The sequence below is a fragment of the Lathamus discolor genome, chromosome 2 (genome assembly GCF_037157495.1).
Source record: "Lathamus discolor isolate bLatDis1 chromosome 2, bLatDis1.hap1, whole genome shotgun sequence".
NCBI classification, from domain to species: Eukaryota; Metazoa; Chordata; class Aves; order Psittaciformes; family Psittacidae; genus Lathamus; species Lathamus discolor.
Genome location: NC_088885.1, coordinates 53,439,216 through 53,460,331, shown reverse-complemented (window position 1 = coordinate 53,460,331; position 21,116 = coordinate 53,439,216). Strand labels below are relative to the sequence as shown.

At 43.8% G+C, this 21,116-nt stretch overlaps 1 protein-coding gene across 9 annotated transcripts in view; it reads right to left on the bottom strand.

Moving 5' to 3' along the window:
• The window catches only part of PRKAG2 (protein kinase AMP-activated non-catalytic subunit gamma 2), a 223,743-nt gene that overhangs the window by 69,934 nt on the left and 132,693 nt on the right, over positions 1-21,116 (bottom strand). For all 9 annotated transcript variants that reach the window (XR_010609971.1, XR_010609970.1, XM_065666839.1 and 6 more), the window contains one exon: positions 2,234-2,448. Coding sequence is in view for 7 of the 9 variants with exons in the window: in XM_065666839.1 (XP_065522911.1) it covers positions 2,234-2,448 (215 nt within the window). In the remaining 2 variants the exon portion in view is untranslated. The remainder of the gene's footprint in view (positions 1-2,233; positions 2,449-21,116) is intronic.

Below are 21,116 nucleotides of genomic sequence, written 5' to 3'. Positions count from 1 at the left end.
GGGATGCTATGTAAATAACAGGGATCAAAAGGCACAATGGTCCTGAGTGAACACCCATCAGCTTCAGATTCTTGCCCTTCTGCAGAAACTCAGCCTTTCTCCTCTCTTAACATCTTCTCCTACTAGAAGAGCATGGCAGACCTCTCTGATCTCTGCTGCAAATTAAACATCCAGGGCCTTGTCCCTCACAGACCTGCAGCTGCCAACATCTGTTTACAAGCAAACCAAAAAACCTAATGATTCACTGGCAGTCCTGCACACTCACTGTTACCAGAGAGTACCAAGCACAGATACTCAGGTGGTACACCACCTTCGTATTTCTGTAACTTCTGAACAGGAGATAATTGAGTCCAGCATACTGAGTTTCCATCCATACTCTCTCTTATACATACAACCACAACAGTTCATAAGTACTTGCTGAGAATTCTCTTCCTTTATTCTGGCATCTTTTACTCAATTTCACATTGTCCAAATCAGCAAATAATTAAACACAAAACAAACTTTTCAGTCTTTTGGTCAGAGGAATGTGCTAAGATTATGTTGTTTCCCCATTTCTATTGTAGCAGGTATAAAAGACTCCTCTGTAGCTTCGTAACACAGATAAACACATTCAGATGCAAATAATATGACTGATTGACTGAAACCTACCAAAGCTATTTTTATCCTGCATGCCCTGGAATTTTGTAATTTATGTATTCCAAGTCTACTACTGACATGGAAAGGCAGTGAGGAAAGTTACTGCTGGAGTTCCTTAACTATAAAGATAGGGTTTATTTTATTTACTACTTTAACTATTTACTTTTTCATAGAAGCACAACACAAAGTCGGTATTTTGTAGGAGAGTTTGGTTTGCTTAATCTAGAGAAACAAAGGTTGGCTACAGGTACAGCAGGATGTAACAAACAATGAATGAAAATGGCTATTAATTATAAGAGCAAATGGTCATAACCTGTCCATGAAAAAATTGGATTGAAAATCAGAGACTTCCTAACTGTTACAAAAGACATCCCCAAAATAGGGTATGTGTTTTACTGGATGCATGTGAGTGACTTGAAAGTAGTATGTGAATCCAGTACCTAAAGACTTTCAGTGTAACAGTGGCTGCTGCTGTGGCTGCTGTTGTGGAGGTTCCTACCACAAAAGCAAAATGATTTTGGGATTGCTGTGTTAGCGTATTCAGATCCTGGAACAGCAAGAGGGAGGAAACTTCCTGCTTTTAAATAAATTACTAAGAACTGGAACAAAACAGAACTTGTAGTTGTTCAACAGGGAAGCAGACCTCATGAACCTTTATGTCCTCTACAGTTCTAGGTTTATAGGTATAAAAAATGTCAAAGATTTTATATTCTGAAGGAAAAAAAAAAAAAAGAAGGAAAGCTGGGAAAGACAGATGCAGGGTAGTTAACTCCAGTGACAGCTCACAGACTGCTAGCTCCATGAGGCAGGGGAATGGAAAGATATACTTAATGCAAAGGAATTCACTCAAAAAAGAGAGGGGCAAAAGGCAGAGGAGCAAAGAATAGAAAAGTGATGCCTCTGAGGCTCAGGCTGGCTAAGGAGAGGGGGAGAAGGCACAATGACATGCAGCACAGGTGTTGCAGTGGAGCATATCAGCGGCTGGAATTCATGTATTCCCAGGAACTGCTGAGTTCATGCGTTCCCAGGAACTGAAGAAACCACTGTTCTGAAGACACCTCTACTACGTGGGAGGCTGGATAAATACCCTGGTAGTGCTACCCTTCTTCCCCTACTCTCTCAGCTGGGACAGGAGGTGTGATAGCAGCTAGTGCCATTAGTTACCAGCTGTCCCAGTCGAGAGGCAGCAGGAACTCAGAACTCCTGCAGCTCATAGTGTGAATTTCTGTTCTGTATGCTCTCCTTGGCTGCTAGGTCTCTCATCACCTCTTCCTGAGGGAGATAAAAGATAATCCTAAATAAAATTTTATTCTTTAAAGCAGCTGTGTATGCTGGGATATGCAGCCACTGCAAAACTCACTTGAGAACAGTGCAAAAATGGGTTGCTATTTGGGTAAATCATGAGGGGAGCTACCACCTTGGAATTCCTAGTGCCTTGTGCACTGAATACTGGGAATCTGAAGGAAAAGCCTGTGACACTTATTCTGTTCCACAGTATGGACACACATACTTTAGCCCATCGGTTGCAATACAAGAAACAGTTAACACACAACCCTGTACATTTCCTAGTGGAAAACTGGACACACACTTTACTTACTGGTTTTGAGGTAGCACAGGGAGCTGGTGTCATGATTGGAGGCTTGGATGCACTTTGAGGTGGAGGCAAAGAAAATCTCTGCCCTGTGTCCGGAGGTGAAGAACAATGAATCCGTGTTTCTAGTCTCTCAGGTTCATGCTTATAGGATTCAAGAGGAAACGTGGGCTGCTTGGTCACTTGTGTTGGGGTAGATGGGGAAGAGGAGAGGCCAGAGGCTGTCAACAAGAATAATGACGAAAGATCAGTTCAGAAGAAAAGCGGACAGAAATTTCAGCTTTACAGTGAACCTGTATGTTTTCATCACATTTCCCCAGGCTAAAAGTACATGTCTCAGCTCCGTGTTCCTCAGAGGGAATTGCTCTGCCTTGCTGGTAAAACTCTTAATCATTCAACTGATTGAACTGTCTGATTCATTTACAGGGAGGCATAGTGGCGAGATGAGAGTGCTGGAGGTTTGTGTTGTATTAACCTCCTGTATGATTTCTTATTTCTAAACTGATCCTCAACACTGATATTACTTTATTGTTATGATTTTAACACTCCTGTGAGTCTCAGGATTACCTCTTATCTCAAGAGTTTTAATAGTTGCTTTTTCTTCTTTTTCATTATTTTAACAGTATCTCAGCCAGCAGTTAGAATAAAATAAGGAGCAGAGGCAAAAAGAAACAGGACATATTTCCCATACAGCTCAGTCTGCTTTCTGTAAGGTTCTTGGCAATGCCTTTATACGAGGTAGAATTGTTTTCAGCAGCCTTTGAGGAGAAAGATTATTCATATCTTTTGCTGAAAGTCAATCTCAGCAGCAGATTATTTCCCTTGTGAGCATTCTGGTTTTATTTGACATGTGCATCTACCCCAGATGTATTTTTGATTACGTTCTTACAGCAGTTCTGTATTGTGATCAAACAGATTTTGTAAGTCATATTTAGGACCCATTTAAAAACCAGCAGTCATCCACAAACAGTTTGAAAATTCAAGTTACAACATATGTGTTTCTTGTTTTATCAATGTGTACATCAGCAAACAAAGGATGATTCTCTTATGCCAGCATAAATCAGGACAGACTTAAATGCATAAAGGCCAGGAGGCTGAACAGAGCTATATATTTTAGAGTGGGCTATATGATCTCTGCACTTGGTTCACTTCTACTTCCAGAGATTTGTGCAGATGATCAGTTAGTCCAGAGGGGACTCAAGTTCATTGAAAGGGAGCAGAGAAGAAAGCATTTAATAAGCATAAAATCCCAACATACTCAAACAAGTGTGTGAGACCAGGATAATACATTTTCACACCAAGTATAGCTCATGTTCTCACTGTGAGCTTTCAAGGCTCCATCAGTTTTTTGCACCAGGGATTTTTTTCCCATTAAAAAGCTTTGCATTGGTGCACATGCAGCCTCTGCCGGTTCTTCCTTTTAACCCAGAGTAAAGTGCATTAGTACAATTCACTTTATATCTGTTACCTCTCAGTGTCACATTTGACCTTGCAGACAGCATTTTCAAAGAAAACTTCGTATTGATGGAAAGTAAGACTAAAACTCAGTAGTAACTAAGATGCTAGACTCAGAAGAAGTCCAGCAACACATGGAAGGACCCGTTACCTGACAAAACTATTTCTCCTGACATATCTGGGGAAGAGTTACAATACCTTATGATAAAATGCATTAACAAGGAATTCAGGTAACTGTTCTTTAGCTGCCATTCTTGACTGAAAACAACCTGGTCTAGTGGAAGGTGTCCCTGCCTGTGGCAGACAGGTTAGAACTGGATGATCTTAAGGTCTCTTCCAACCCAAACCATTCTACGATTCTATGATTCTTGATGGCTTTTACATATGAAGAGACTTAACTTTAAGAGAATAGAATCACTCATCAAGAATCCTGCGAAATCATTAGGCTCTAATGTGGTTTATTTATAGTGGTTTTAGTGGTACAGTGTAATGTATTTCTTTCTTTCAAAGAAAATCTTAACTCTCACTGAAAAACTTTAGCTTTGCTGAAATCAAAAAGGACCCCTTACTCACACCCTCTCTTCGGTCCTTTTCCAAAACTGCATCTGCCTCCAGGGACTTCCATTTCATTTCATAAAGAGACCAGCAGCTCTGCCAGTCAAGCAGCATTAACTACAAATGCAGTGGAGACTGGGTGTTGTAGGCAGATAAAATGCTGACTAATGGGATATGCCACAGGGTGAGGCAAGAAGAATAACCCTGGTATTTTGAATGTCCTCAATTTCTGGTGATTTCAGTGGCACTGGAGAATGTTCCACACCCTGAATAATAAAAAGGACATCTCACTTGCCTGTTCAGTTTTTGCTTACAGATAAATTTAGATAAACAGTCTTGGGGAAGATGCTCTTATCTTCTGTGTTTTTATGGATGTACAAATGTTTCCTGAGCACTCAGATTGGGTTTGGAGGTGGATGGTAGCTGTAATCGATGCAAATGTAAAACCACTAAAAGGGAGAAAAACACCATTAGATCTAAAAGTCTTGCTGCTGGATGTGTTCATTGTGCACTAATGTATTCAGCAAGTCTACAAAAACATTTCCAGTGTCAACAAGCTCTGCCAAAAGAGCTGTTACCAGACATAAGGAAACCACATATTCACCGTCCTAACAAGGCTGGCCTGCCAAGTGTAGAGGACATCAGTAGGACACAAAATATGTTAGTTTCTTGGTCTCCTTTGATACACATCCCTTACACCTACGAAAACTATTGCCACCTCGCTGTAGATGTGTCACAGCACAGCCAGGACAGACAGTATGGTTCCCATTTTATAAGAACATTCACTGATGGTGAATCTCCTCTTGGATGCCAGCCTTGGACACTTGGTGTCAGTTTTTATGGCTGAGAGTGTCTGTGACTATGGCAACTTTACAGGGAGCTCTCTGAGTCTTAGAATTGTCTGTTTCAGCTAGGCACTTAAGACATAAAGTGCTCACCCTGAGGCACACCCTAATGCATCTGAGATTCAGTTTTTCTGTGACTCAGTTTCCTCACAGAGGTGGAGGGAAAACTGCAATTATTTTTCAGGTTATTTGATTAAATTATGTAATTAGGCTTTGCAATCTTTAGTATTTAAAAGCTCACCTCATAGCACCATTGTGGTATCTATGTTATTTATATTCATACAATACTGATATTGAAGAAAAAATCCTGTAGGAAATTTTAAATATCTTTATGATTATTAAAACTAAAGCTTTGGCCGCTGTGATACAGATCAACATTGTAACCCCTACAGAGGATTTCATAAAAGCCTGCCTCAAAAAAGAATGAAAATCTGTACTATATACCCAGACCAAATTAGTTTAGGAGTAACAGAAATTTGTATTAACTTTAATCTATTGGACTGCTGTTTAAACAGGCAGCATTGGTGTAAACGCAGTTACATGTATGTGCAGTAGCTGTTCTGTTCTGCTACAGAAGTCCATTGCAGAGACAAGACAGAGCTAGATCCCATGGCCGAAAACAGTTCATTTTGGAGAAAGTATGCATAAAATAGTTAAGCAGTGAAAACTAGCCTACAGCTCTAGAGTCTTCTATAATGAAGTTGAAGAAATTCAGTACATACATAGGATTGTGGAAAAGAAACAATCTTTGAGACTGCAAACTCTACTGGTTCTGGTAACAAGATGAGCTGCTATGGCAAGTAATTATCTCTTATGCTGATGTTTCTTTCATCAGACCATGAAATGCATAATGAAATGTAATATTTAAGAAACTAAATAGCTCTTCCTTTCTCCATAACACATACAAAACATTTTAGACAAAAAGAGAGAAAATATCTAGTTGTGTCACTGGCCGACACAAGGTTTTGTCACACTTTCTATTGGTTGTCCCTGTCCAGTTTTAAAACAGTCCAAGAGTTTTGCTTTGTTCTGATGCATCCTGACATTTCCTTTCTGGGGACAGAACAAGAGCAAAAAAAGAAGATAAATTTGTGGTCTCCATGTTGATGAATCATAAGTACCAACATTTGCATAACTGAATATGCATACAGATAAGAAAATTTATAAGAATATATGAAAAAATGGTGCAAAATTGCATTAATGTAAAGAATCAACTTTCATGTTAGAGTATAACTTTACTCAGAACATGTATGTGAGATCCTAACAGAACTAACTAGCACAAGCCTGTTTTGAGCAAAATGAGGCTCTCTCCAGTTGCCTTCTCTCTGTGACAGTGCCTGTGGTGATGGTGCAGCCCTCAGCTCTGTGCCAGAGCAATTGCAGCTGGGATCTAGCTGGATATTGCATGCTGGAGGCAAGAGGCCAGAGAAAGTACTGCCATAACAGCAGACCCCCTTCGGCCTTTCGCAGTCAGTACTATCTGGTATATACCTGGTCACAAGCATACAAAAATAAAGTTGCTACCTTCACATATTTCTCTAGGTATTTGCAACTATTTCTTTTAAACAAAGCTCTTAGTTTGCATGGCATTAAGTTCTCCACTCACAAACTTGGGCATTCTCATCCAAACCAGCCTTCTACTACTAAGTAACAGGAAAGGAGAAAGCACTGTGTTGTCATTCCCATCCTCCCAAGGGAAGAAGAGTGCCTGCCCTCTGACATTCCCTGGTGACACCCACAATTAGTTCTGTCACCTGCATTTCACGCCTGACCTGGCAGGATGCATCTGGTGCTTTCTGAGAGGAAGGATGCTCACAGCCCAGTGATTCTTGCCAGAGCCTCCGTTTTATATCCACCCTTTTCCAGAAAGAAAAACAGTCACTGCCCCTGTGAACATTTGGAACCATCTGCCTACAGATGTGGTAATGCTTCTGTACAAACAGCTGGCCTTGGATGGTTCGTAATAGAGCCACACTCCCTCATTAAGGGCCCAAGGGATACAGCCAGCAGCCTTCTCTCAGACTTTCATTTGTATTTGTGCATTTAAGATGAAGCTGTTAACACTGTGAAGAGTTCCTGGCCATGAAAAATAAATCACTTCAGAAGAGGGTAGATTTAGATTAGATATCAGGAAGAAATTCTTCACTGTGAGGGTGGTGAGGCACTGGCACAGGTTGCCCAGAGAAGCTGTGGCTGCCCCATCCCTGGCAGTGTTCAAGGTCAGGTTGGACAGGGCTTGTAGCAATCTGGTCTAGTGGAAGGTGTCCCTGCCTGTGGCAGGGGGCTGGAACTGGGTGAGCTTTAAGGTCCCTCCCAACCCAAACCATTGTATGATTCTATTACTGTATGATTCATATCTTCCTGGGAATCACTTCGGTGTTCTCTTGCCCTTTACTTGATCAGTCAGGTAATGCCGTTGTTAACATATAAGGCTGTTGCTAAAATAGCTGTCCAAGTTCATATATATAGATTTATTAATTTACCATTTAGAATGAAACTTCTCAGAAAAACACAAAAGGATTTTCCATTTGCAGTGTCTCCATATGACACTTTTTCTCTGATTCCTTCCCAGGACAACCCTGTCTTTTCATTTCCATTCTTCGGTCAGCAGTGAAACAGAGAAGGTGGCAGGCTGTGGCTCCTGAATTTTAAGTAGTTAGCAGCACAAGGGAATTGGAGCCGAGTCATCTGTTCATTAGGCTGATTCACTCTTCAGACACAATACCATGTTCATTTTGACACAGAAGCAAATTGATGCAAATTAGCTGAAATTAAGTTTAATGCCACTTAACGGACCCAGAAGCAGGTAAATGGCTGCTGGCTGTTTCTATTCTAATAGTACTGGTAATACTGACACCAAGTGTTGTAAAACACCTGTTAGTTAAAATAAAAAAGAAATAAAATTAAGCCTGAAAAGTAATCTTAAGAGTTATTCTACAGCAAAGTGGAACAGATACTGTTCAGGAAATTTCCTGTCATACCTAGCATTTTGAGCTTACATACCACACAAGAACTATAGATTTTACTGTTGCCTGTGTCTATGATCACTAGTGCATCACCCATATAATGGCCAGGCCTTCCAATCCTCCCCCCAGGCTCCCTGGATCCAACTGAGCAGCATCTATCCCAGCTGCTTCAGTAAGCACGTTTGTTTCAATCCCATTGAAACAACTCCACACTTTTCACGTAGCTGGTACACCATTCAATGGGAAGCTTACTTTTTTCCATAAACATCTGTCCCATATTTTATTAATCAAAGAAAGAGAAAAATACACCCATTAAGTCATTAAAATATTATGTGCTGTCTGAAAAGTTTCACAGGGAAACATATTTTTGCAGTAAAAATCTGATTTCCTTATAGTATTTCAAACATAGTAACTGTTCCTTAAGTGATCTCAGACACAGAAATATCTGAACGTGAAAGCTCCACCTTTTCCTTCAGAAGCTATTTCACTCTGTAAAACCAAGGACAAAGCTGATCAGTTTGCAGGATTCAGCCTGTTCTACTCTGCTTGTGGTCTATTTACATGCCTGCACACCACTTGTTACCTGTGGAATATGCGATGTAACACCTTTTCCCTGTAAAACTGAGAAAATCAAGAGCTGAAAAGTTTAATTTGTGAAGTTTGAGGATTCATCTTTCTGAAGCTCTGGAGGCCCCTTTATGAGGAAAGGCTGATCAGGAGAAACACTTCCCCAGTGCCATATTCTATGGGCTTTACTGCAGATTTCTCCTGCCTTGCTGATTAGAAAGAGGATCTTCCACCTTGCCCAGAATCATACACTGGTTATCTTATATTTGTTAAATGCACTTGGATATATTACCAAAGCAGGCATCACCGCTGCACTACCAGGAGGGCTTCCAGCCATGGGCTGCTAACCCTGCAAAGCTCCTCTGGTCCCCCTGCAGACGCACTCTGGCTTCTGGTTCCTACCTTCTCCCTCTCCCAAGCTCAGCATCTTTTTGAGGCTGAAACCTCCACAGTGAGCCTGTGTTTCCACACTTAGTTCTTGACAGTTATTCTCTACAATCAGATGAGTTTCATCACCTTGGGTTTTGCATTGCCTGTTCTCAACAGATTTGCATTTTTCCTTTATTCAACAGAAAAATTTCTGTCAGAGTACGTGAGTTGACCAGGGGTTGCCAGGAAAGAGGTGGTTGTCAAGGGCTGAACTTGGGCTTTCAGAGCTATAGGCAAGCTGTAGAGATGTACACAATCATGAATTTGTTCCTTTTAAAGTGACAGATACATGGGATCTGAACACAGCAGACAAAAACCGGAAATCCTGGTGTAGAGCATCCCTCACAGAGGTATTTTTCCAGTTCTCGTTGGCCAGAAGGTTTCAACCTGACTTCTAATTCCCAGTTTTCTGCCACCCCTTCTCCTTTGTCTTGCAAATACTTGAGGGAATGCCATGGGCAAAGAATTCATAGCAAAGACATGGAGATCACCCGTGAGCTTGATGGCAAACAATGGCTTTTCTTGGTTTTGATTTTCTGAGACAGCCAAATGCACATTCCATTGCTGTTTGGCAGCCTGACAGAGGATAGATGAAGAGGTCCTGGTAATGGCTGAGGTAGCCTGAGTCAGCTATGAGTAATTAGCTCAACATGGTAATTATACTGAGAGACTGGCACCAGGACTTTACGAGACACCATATGGCTGTGGCCAGCATGCACTGTCAGGAACACAGGCAGCATGTACCTTGCCAGCACAGGTACTAGTGACAGGAGTAAAGTACTAACAGTGATTCTCAGCAGGTAACAGCACCATGGGAAACATCCCGCAGAACCACGAGAAGCAGGAGGAGGAGGTTGGGGTAGGTACCACTATGAGAAGCACATGTGAACAAAGAACGCTTTACCCTCCTGTGCATCTGTCACCCATAGAGCATGGGGTCATGAAGCTTGCAAATGCGAGCTTTTCATTTCTGAAATCCAATCCTGCCACTGACAGCAGAGCAAGAGGAGTTTAAGAGTGCCACCTTCCCGATAGCTCCTGCCGTACCCAAGCCCAGGACTGCCAACAAGGGGATGTGACGTTCTGCAGCGCTGCCTGGGGGCAACTGCTGGGTTGTAACAAAAGCTAACTGTGCAGTACGGTGATACCAATCTAAAAAGTCACTAAAATGAAAATCAATCACTCCATTCAAACCATGTGGGAAAGACATGTGACACCTGTGCAAACCCCGAGTTTTTCTGATCCGAGCCGGATGACTGATGAGCGTAAGCCAATCCATGCAAATCAGCCACGTGCAACAGTTGGCCCTTATCAACATACTGATAACTGCTGAAAGAAAAGTCTCCCCTGGCTTCCCAGCCCCATATCAACATGTTAGACAGGCACAGAACTGCATCACATGGCAGTGATTCACATGGGTACTTGTACTATGTGCTGGTTACAGCCGGCTGCTGGGAGAAGCAATGCTTACAGCAGGACAAATTTATTTACCTAATACACCACCTGGCATTTAAACTTTCATAGAGTACTTGGTGTTCAGAGGCTTTAATGAAATAACTTTTGTTTTCTCTTTCACAAAGACATCTGGCTGCTAAAGCTAACATTTAACAGCTCTTTCCACATTAACCTCAGTTGTCCTATCTGGGCTTTCTTTCTGTTTTGACACTGTAGTGACAGGACAAGGGGTAACGGGTTAAAACTTAAACAGGGGAAGTTTAAATTGGATATAAGGAGGAAATTCTTTCCTGTTAGGGTGGTGAGGCACTGGAATGGGTTGCCCAGGGAGGTTGTGAGTGCTCCATCCCTGGCGGTGTTCAAGGCCAGGCTGGATGAAGCCTTGTGTGGGATGGTTTAGTGTGAGGTGTCCCTGTCCATGGCAGGGGGGTTGGAACTAGATGATCTTGAGGTCCTTTCCAACCCTAACTATTCTATGATTCTAACACCACTGGGCTAATTATGTCCAAGAATCATGCTGAGCTGAACACTCACCTGCCATTACAGAAAGCTGCAAACAGCCTGTCCTTGGTGACACTGGGTGGCCAGCACTGTCTCTGCATTATCCTGTCCTGTGCTAGAGGCTGCTATAACCTGGAACCCACTCTCCGGTTTTGTACAGCAAAGCTTCCAAAACACAGTTATCATAATATTCATCATAGTTGGAAGGGACCTTTAAGATCATCCAGTTCCGACCCTCTGCCATGGGCAAGGACACCTTCCACTAGACTGGGTTGCTTCAAGCCCTGTCCAGCCTGCACTTGAACACTGCCAGAGATGGGGCAGCCACAGCTTCTCTGGGCAACTTGTGCCAGTGCCTCACCACCCTCACAGTGAAGAGCTTCTTCCTTATATCTAATCTAAAACGACCCTCTGTCAGTTTAAAGCCATCTCCCTTGTCCTGTCCCTGCCTGCCCTTGTCAAAAGTACCTCTCCAGATTTCTTGTAGCCCATTCAGGCACTGGAAGCTGCTCTAAGGTCTCCCCAGAGCCTTTTCTTCTTCAGGGTGGACAGCCCCAGCTCTCAGCCTGTCTCCATAGGAGAGGTGCTCCAGCTCTCAGAGCATCTTCAACAGGTCAATGTCCTTCTTATGTTTGGGGGCACAGAGCTGAATGCAGGACTGCAGGTGGGGTGTCATGAGGGCAGAGTAGAGGGGGAGAGTCCCCTCCCTTGACCTTGTGGTCATCATCCTTTACGTTTTGCTTCTGGTAGCACCCAACCACTGTGCGCAACGTGCTTCACAAACATAAAAGATAACACAGGCACCAACCTGAAGGGTTTACAGTTTGACAGGCAAAGGAGAGGAAAACTAAGGGGGGAAAGGTGGGAGCGGGAGTGATGTATGCACAACAAAAAGACAAGTTTGGAAGTAATTACTTGCTTGTTCTGATGCTTAATTTCACACGGATTTCATACTTAATCACTGTACTAAATGTCAGCTTTTCAAAAGCAGACGCTTTGGAGGGTGGCAAAGCAGGGGACGTTGTTTCTTCCAATGTAAATTTAAAAAGTGAGGGAATTAAGGCAAAGATTTTCTTGGCTTGCTTGCTCTAAATCAGTGCCTTAACCATGTACCTTTTTTCTGCAACATGCTAAAGCAGAGGAACACTCTCTGGAAACTGGAAAAAAACCCAACCCTCAAGCATTCTACAGATCTGTCATTAGAGGTCCAAGTTAATGAAAAGGACAGTCTGATCAGAGCCTGCAGAACCCCACTGAAATCACTGTAGGGGATTTCATCTGCACAGTATATCTTCTCTCTGTGTAACCAAGAGACAGAATATTAATGCCCATAAAGACCACTCGGGTGTCTATTTACAGGGCATGCATGAAAGCTCCAGGGCTGGCGCCAGGGGAATGTAACACTGCATGAGTCTCAACTGCACAGCAAGAAGGCAAGTGTTTATAGACTGTGCCACTTTCTGAGGTTGGGAGCAATAGTTATTAGGCTGTCAGAGCAGAGTCTTCAGGACTCGGGCCCTGGAACCGTCCATGTAATGTATCAGTTTATATTAGCCTCAGTTTTCTACTTTTACAAAGAAGAAAATAGCTCTAGAGGTGCTAGTAAAGGCAGTGGAGTTACAGCTGGATTGCCAGTCTCACAGCACAGTTTACTTTTGTAAGCAACGCTTACAAGGGCACTGGGGTGAGAGTAATTAAATATTTGCAAAGTACTCCAAATCCTTAGGAAAGCTGGAGCTAGAGAATGAAGCCGTAATTTGCCATTTCTTTGCGTCTGAAATTCATGTTGTTCAAACCCTCTGTTCTTCGCTTATTAAAAGAACAAAAAGTCTCCCTCCTTCTAGCTCTTTTCAAAATTCAGCAGGAGTCCAAGCACTGCTTCAGCCTGTGGCATTTGCCTCTCCCCACTGTGTCTGACTCAGACTTCTCTCTCATCACAATTCCTGTCTGCTAACCTGGGAATTAATCTTTTTGTGCACATATGGCACTGCAGAGATGCGCAGTGCTCTCTAGCATACCTACCAAAGTCTCCTGAAGAAATAACTAATGACTTCATGGCTCTTCTTTGATTGAAAATAAATTGCTATGGGCCTGCTCTTGCTCCTTATGCTACTTGGTAGTGTCATTCCCATTGCCTTCTGAGGCACTGGGTTATGCTTTTAGTTGAACATTAGTGCAGCTTTCTCTAGACACTAGTCTGCTCAGAGACTAACCCGCATCTTCGCACGAAATCATCCACACCACACTGGATTTCTTCTGCCTTTCGCAACTAGACCTTGAAGTCATGTAGGTTACAACAAACCTCAGGTGTCCATCCTTCTGGTTTGTTCCAGTCGAGACTGGTTTCCCAATGCAAACACTTGTCTTGGCACATATGAGAGCCAAGACGAGTGTTTGCTAAAACAAGTGGGAAAGAGACCAGGCAGAAAGCAGAATCACTTTATACAGTGGCATTGCTGGTTTATACCTTTTGAAGTGTACAGGAAACTCCAGGTCAAGTCCTTCTAACAATTGCTATGAATAAAGCTGTCCATCTAGGATCTGGGTGAGGTCACTATTATGAAAAAAGGGGAGAAGCCAGCTGTACATCCATGTACCAAAACCACAATTATATCAAAGGACTTAAAATATGCCCTGCATTGGGATGTCCTTACCTACCACTGGCAAGTTCATGCTTCCCATGTATGAGGAATTAGTTACCACCTCATTTTCTTCTCCCAGCACAGAAGCTGAATAAGCTTAAAATCAAATGAAGCTGGGTCCTCTCAGCATCCTCTTACCAATAAAGTAAGTACTGTCATGATACCCAGCATTAAAATGAAGCTGAAGAGCAGCGATATTACAGCTGTATGTTAAAACTTCAGGATGGAGTCAGGAAGTACCCCAAGGTACACTAAAAGGTATGCCCACAAGGTTTTAGATGCTGGTGTTGCCACAACTGTGGAAGTCAAGCACACTTAACAAGCATGTACATGCTCAAGAAAGCCATGAACACTTGGGCCCATCCTACTTAAAGAGTTCAGCCAGAAATTAATCCCTACTTTGTCAACATAAGCCTAAAGGGAACTTTAAACACATACCTGGATAAATATAAGTCACATGGAACAAACATTCACCTTGGGATATTCAATGATCCTGTCATTCTGGAAGTCCCTTAAACTCCATCATCTTATTCCTTTTACCTGCCCATGAGTAAAATTCAAACTTCAGTGACATTCATTGCATTGAAACAACCAACACCTGGTCCAATTTTACCTCTCTGTTTATAGGGGCCACACACATTTCTGGTAGTTCTGCACCAAGGTTGGGCTGTGCCTTCCCAGCCACATATGATTTCTTGGATCCTGATCTACCTCCTCCTTCTGCAGACCAAGCATCTTCTCCCTACACTTCCTGCTAAATGTTACATCTAATGCTCCACTTCAGGTCCACTAGAGAGTGACACTACTAAGGAATTCCTCATGGATTTCCTTTTTCCTTGTTATTTCACCTTCTGCTTGCAGGCTAATGTAAACCTTCCCCATCCATTTGCCTACTCAGCAGATCACCTGCTAGACCAGTCCCCAGCAACACACCACAGGGTGGCTTCCTTTGCTTGGCTGCAGAACAGGTTGCAGCCGATCCCTCCTCTCAACACCCAGCTCTCTGGTGCTCAGGCCTCTGGCAGGGAAGCGCGCAAGTGCTCTTCAGCACAGGTTGCTTACATTTTTCCAAAGGGCTGGCCAAACAATTTTCCTCTCCAGGAAATCCTTCCCCTCCCTTGTCACCCAACCCCAGCTTCACCCCACAGCCCACCCCAGGTCACTGTTACAGCATGCCTCCAGCACATGACAGCAGTCACATTCCTGGCTTGTTTTAGTCCTTAGAGCTGTCATCCTGCTGTAAAGCATATGAAAACAGAGGAGCCAAAAGGATTTAGCATGTTGAGAGTGAGTGAGTACCTCAATAGCAGACTCTCTGGAGCAGGGGACACCCTCATGCCGGAGATTTCCCGTGCTCAGTGGGGCAATTTGATCTGTTTAAGCAGATCTACCTTTGCCCTTTCATTCTGCCTTTCCCCCCATCACCCCAGCTCTCATCCTTTTGCAGGTGCCTTCCTAAGTCCCTGGAGACTTTGGTCCCATTTGTGTGCACCAGGATCAGCTGTGGACAGGCAGCTTACACTGACACTCCAACTGCCCTCATTTCACACTCAAGTTAATGCTCTAAAGCGAGGTAGGGATTTCACAGCCACTGTTTCAGTCCTCAGGCTAGGGAGGGCTGGGCCATGTCTTTGCACGTACAAGACATCAAAGTGACAAACCCAGAGGACTAGCACACTTTAAACTGCAGAAGCTAGGCAAATCCAGCAGCCATAAAAACCACGTAAGGTGAACAGACTGTTTGGGGCTTCTTTTGCATCAGGCAAAAAATCAGTGTGTTTCCAAGCAGATACATTTGCAGAGGCCCTTCCTTGAAGTTTTCTACCTCTCTGACTAGGACAACACAGTATCTGAAAGCTTGGACCTAGGAGATGCAGACAGTCTACAGTATGAATGTTCATATACTGCAAGGGGAAAAAGCAGTAACAGTTTTGACCAGCTTAATGTGCCAGAGAAGAAAGCATGGATAGGTGTTAAATATGTGATCTCAGTATCTCCTACCCTAGATGGATCATTAAGAAAGCTACACTGAAGAAGCTCTGTGCTAGAGAACAGCCTGTGGGCAGTGATCTCACCGCCTGTACAATGGTCAAGGAGAGGAACTGTGCGGAAGACATGTATGCCCTGTGACTCTGTGTGTGAAAGGAGCAGACGTGGAGAGGGGCTTCAGAAGAGATTGTGAGGAGGGAACCTGAGGAACAAGACCTCCTGGGGAAGGGATGACTCCACCAGCCAGGACCAGACCAAGCAATTGATGAGGCTGCTACAACAGCCCTGGCAGAGAGGCTCTAATGTTTCTCTTTAACTTGGAGCAGATGATTTCAGGTTGGATATAAGGAGGAAGTTCTTTACTGTGAGGGTGGTGAGGCGCTGGAACAGGTTGCCCAAAGAACTGATAAATGCTCCATCCCTGGCAGTGTTCAAGGCCAGGTTGGGCAGAGCCTTGTGCAACACTGTCTAGAGTGAGGTGTCCCTGCCCATGGCAGGGGGGTTGGAACTTGATCATCTTAAGGTCCTTTCCAACCCAAACCATTCTGTGATTCTAGGATTATTAACCTCCACCCCACCACCCTGCCCACTGACACAGTAGAAAACAGACAAGGTTCAGGGCTCCAGACCAGGAAGAAGTGCATTCAGCCTAAAACCTTCTGAAGAGCAGGAGGCCTTTTCACATGACAAGTGTGATCCCAGCAAAAGGAGCCGGTGCTTTGCTGTTAACCTGCCCCAGGCAGGCCAGTGTGATGCACAGGCAGCCAAGCAGGGTGCTGGTTATGCAAGTACTGACTCAGATGTCACAGAGCAAAGCCAACACCGCAAAGACCGTGGTGAACAACTGTCAAATGATAAAAGATTTCAGTCACTGCTGACTGAAGCTGGCTTTAACCTAGCAGGGAAAGGCTTTGTATGTCATTACCAACCTGCTGCGTGAATCACTTCCCTCCTGAGCCCCACTGTTTTGACCTCATTTCTGGAAATAACTTATGAGCTGTTTTCTCCTTGTAACAAGTACCAATTGCACTGGAAAGCTGAGTGTTACAAGTTGTTAAAGCAAGGCAGTGCTGCAACCTGTTCCTCGAAGCATGGGCAGCTTTGGACAGCTTTTGCACTACCCCAGTCATTCATATCCACTGGACGCCCAGGACTCCCACTCAGAAAGCCATTTAGACTGAATCTGCCACCACAAACAGACCATGACAGGTTTTCAGGCACTTCTGCAAATAGTAAACCACTATTATCCAAGGTTACTGAACATTGGTGAAAGTGTATTTGATGCTGAGAGTCATCTGCTGCTGCTCAACACAAATGAACCAGTCAGATGGTAAAAGACCAGCTGGCTTTAAAGAGACATCTAGATAAGGGTTTGTGGCTGATAGCTCTTTAGCTGAGCCAGGTCTTGAAAAAAACAGTTGAAAAAGAGGACTGGTGTCTAGTCCTTCCAGTCCAGATTAGGGACATAAGATAAGGAGACTGCCAAGAAAACCACATCCTTTGCTTTCCCGAGCCTCTATTTTTTTCTGACAGCTGATTATGTTCCTGACACCTCCAGAAAAATGGATGACACTGCAGAGACAGCATGAACATATGATACTTGACTCCTACCAAGCAAGAGCTTACAGACTGACTGCAAAGAACATCAGGAAGTTCTAATACGTTCTCCTTTCAAGGGGACAGGATATTAGTGACTAATGCTCACGACTCTCCAAATGTTTCCTTAAGATTTCCCTTTACAGGCTGTTGTCACATCAGGGGGCTTCAGCAGTTCATTTGCACCACTCGTTCCATCACACTGTACAGCTGTGGCCACCAGAAAATTTTTTTTGTCTTTTTTTTTTTTTAGTTCTCTTTCTATTTTCTTAATTTCATTGTAAGCTATTGCACTGATTAAGCAGAGATACTCTGCTGAAGTTTCAGCACTGTAAAAGCAATTCAATCACTGTTTTGTGGAAGGTAGCTCATGTTTAGCTGACAATTTTTTCTTGATGCACGACTGAACACAAGGCATCACCCTGAAGTTCTATTGAGCTTAATGGGATCCAGCTTGGAACAACTCAGCTGTATCAGTGCTGGACCACTGTCGGTACAAGCTGAACACCAGCCCAGGCCAGCTGAGACCTTTGAACCATCACATGGCTGGCCACTATCCTTGCACAGCTTATATCCAAGGTATTCACACTATGTGGAGCCAAGCGTGGGACCTCTGACAGCGTTTGCTCTAGTCACTGTTCATGCCAGTGATGCAGAAAGAGCCCTATTCCAAGTACAGATTGTGACAGGTTCTAACACCCCAAAAGTCCTGGAGTGTGTATGAAAGCAACTTCCTAGCGCAGACTTGAAACTTTACATGATTAAGACCAGCAAATACAGTTTTTGGAGCCTGGGTAGGGGGTAGATTACAGGCTTCCATTCAAGTGCAATAGCAGCAAGAGTGGTAGTAGCTTTAAACCAAGATGAGACAGGAGCTGGGTGTGCTGGTACCACTAGTACCAAGAAAGCAGAGCATGTGGGTTGATTGCTCAGGAGCTTGGGAGGAGGCTTTGCCAAAATTACAATTATTTGTGTTACTCGGTGCTCTGAGTGCATTGCTTCAGCTCGGTAAACAAAGCCACAATGAAATTAAAGGGCTCTGACAGCGAGTCAAAACTATTTAGTGTGAAGGAAAATAACCAGATCTGGATGGGGGGCTTGGGCACAGCTGGCCACAGGAGGAGATGAGAGCTACAGAAACAAAAAGGACATCAACCAGAGCGGGCCTGGCCACTCAAATGGCCAAAGTAAACAAGGCACAGTCTGTGCTAGTGCCTCAGCAATGTGCAATTAGAAAAAGGATTCCTGGTGGAAATAATTGTGTAACTTTGTCACTGCTGAGACACAATGGCGCTCATCAGTGACCTTGCTTCCCCATGTCCTACCAGTGGTAAAGTGCTCCCAGCCACTGCACACCTACATACTATGGCAGCGTGCAAGAAATATATTTCTGGGTAGAAGTAAATCTATGCAGAAGCAACAGAACACATTACTAACTATATTTTGTTTCATCCCTTTGATCTGCCACCTGAAAGCAATCAAAATCCAGACGAAAATATCCCAAACCTGTGCTTAAAAATATCTATCACATTGTTTTTGTTTACATCAATAAAACCTTTTCCGTTTTTCTCTTGTTGATGTTTAGGGCTGGAGTATTTATGACATTTTGCTCTGGCTCTGTTTTCAACACCGCTGATGATAAATACATGCCAGCAGCCAGCTGAAGCAACAGTTGCCGCAGATCCAGTGTCAGAGTGTGACAGACATGTGGATGGCTGCTGCAGATGCAACCAGGGACCCTGTGATTCCCAGTCACGTGCCACAATGTGATCAAGAAAAACTGGCTCACTGCTTTCCCTTGATGGCCTTCCTCTCCCCCTTCCCTAAGGAGGTGTCAGCTTCCCTCACACTTGGAGCCATTTGGTTTGGCTGACACAAGGGATTTACCTCAATTAAATTAAACCAAGACAGGAGAAATGTGTGCTGAGCACAAAGAAACTATCTGCCAGCAATGTATATTGAATGAGGGGTGCAGGAAATGCCTTGATATTCACAGTCATCCATGGGCACTTCATCCCTCCTTTACTCATCTCTGAGCTCCCCCAGACACCTTTCAGTCAGATCTAAGATCTTTAGGCCAAGGGCTTTCTCTGGCTCCCCAGCAGGCTTTCCTTCCCCTTCAGTGAGCAGTGATGCTAAGAAGTGCAAGACTCCTCTTTCCTGCTGCTTGCAGGCTTTTCTTCACTGTTCTCATTCTCTCCAAAGAGAGTATTCTGCCCACTTCATCTCTCCCCCCACCCCCCGGCCTCGTTGTTGTCAATCCAGCACCTGATGAGCAGGACCCAAATTCAGAACTAAGTTTGGAAACAACGATGCAATTGCACTGGCAGAAAACAAGTGTCTTTGATGACATCAGTAGCAGAGATGGGGACTCTGCTGAGAGACGTACTGTTCTTGAGGGGATTTTATTCCCTCATGAAGATTACACGGCCGATCTGTGCTGAAAACACTGACTTTGCTACGTCCTCCTATGTACCCATGGGGATTATGGGACTGTACGAACAAACCTCCTCCTTCCCCTCCTCCACCAGGAGCATCCCAGCACTCACAGTGCTCCTGCTCCGGTGATTTGATCTCTCCATCGTCCCCCCTGCCACTGGCAGCATCACCTCCGTGTGAGCTGGCCTTGCAAAGCATGGGAAGGTCAGACAGCTAAAAGCACACAGCCAGACTTCTGCAAGGGGAATCTGCATCTACATCAAATACAAATATGTCCATTCAGCTCTGCAATATTACCATGGATCAGCTACGCCACCCCAAACTACTGAGCACTTTGCAGAAAAAAAAAGCTAAAACCCTCACGACAGCTCTTCTACCACTGATTATTAACCACTATAGAGATCCCTTCCAGGCTGCAGGTTTTTTGTTCTGTGGAGGGAGTTATTTGCCAGTACGACTGCTTTAAAACATGTGGTAATATGTGTTTTATCTCTTAAAAGTGATAACACTGTTGCTTAGAACAACCGGCATTTTTAAAGACCAAAGCCAGCATTTGGTAGTGGAGGTTTTGCTAAAGCAACATGGAGTCATGATTCAGCATGGAGAAGTTCTTTCTGGTCCTCTGACCACAGAACTACTTAAAGTGTCGGTTTAATGCAATGAGGTTGTTTATACCTGTAGCACACTGTGTATCAATTCATCAAACTTCAAAGGGGTCTCAAGAGCTTGGATAGAACAGTTTGTTTAATTAATCATGTAAACCAAAACCCAACAAAGGCAAGAAATCAGCAGCAGAGTATATGGGGTTCTGCAGAAATTAGCTTCCATTAGACATAATCGGAGCAGCATCTCTCATTCCTCTGAGAACACTGATGCAATTTATCCCTTGAGCTACACACTCACTTTTGGAGTCGGACCCATTGTATCATTTACATCAAATATGTAGAGCATTACCCACACTATGATGTAGACCAAAACACCACCTTACACATCTCAGGTTTTTAAACCATGATTTATATACTCCCAATGGTTACAAGCTGCTTTTCAAATAGGGGGCAGAAGCACAAACTAGTCCATTACCTTCCTTTCTGGAGAGGCCCAGCAACACCATCAGCCCGTCCCCATCCCTCAGCAGAGACGTGCATTAATTCATGCCTTTTCCTGGGTAGCCAGGGCTGGCTGAGTTCCCACCGTGCTGGGCTGGAATGTGAAGCTGCCCCTTCCTGGCAGGCTGTTGGGGTCAGCCTCTGCCATTGACTCAGCTGCCCCTGTTTGCACTTCAGCTGCTAATCAGACCTCTCTAACACCACGGAGATGACTCCTGCTCAAATATTTGGCTTCACGAGAGCCCAACTTGAAGATAACACGTAAAACAGCACATAGCACAGAAATTCATGGGAAAAGCACATGCTTATCAGAATGGTGACACATGGGATGTCTCTGTTATGTG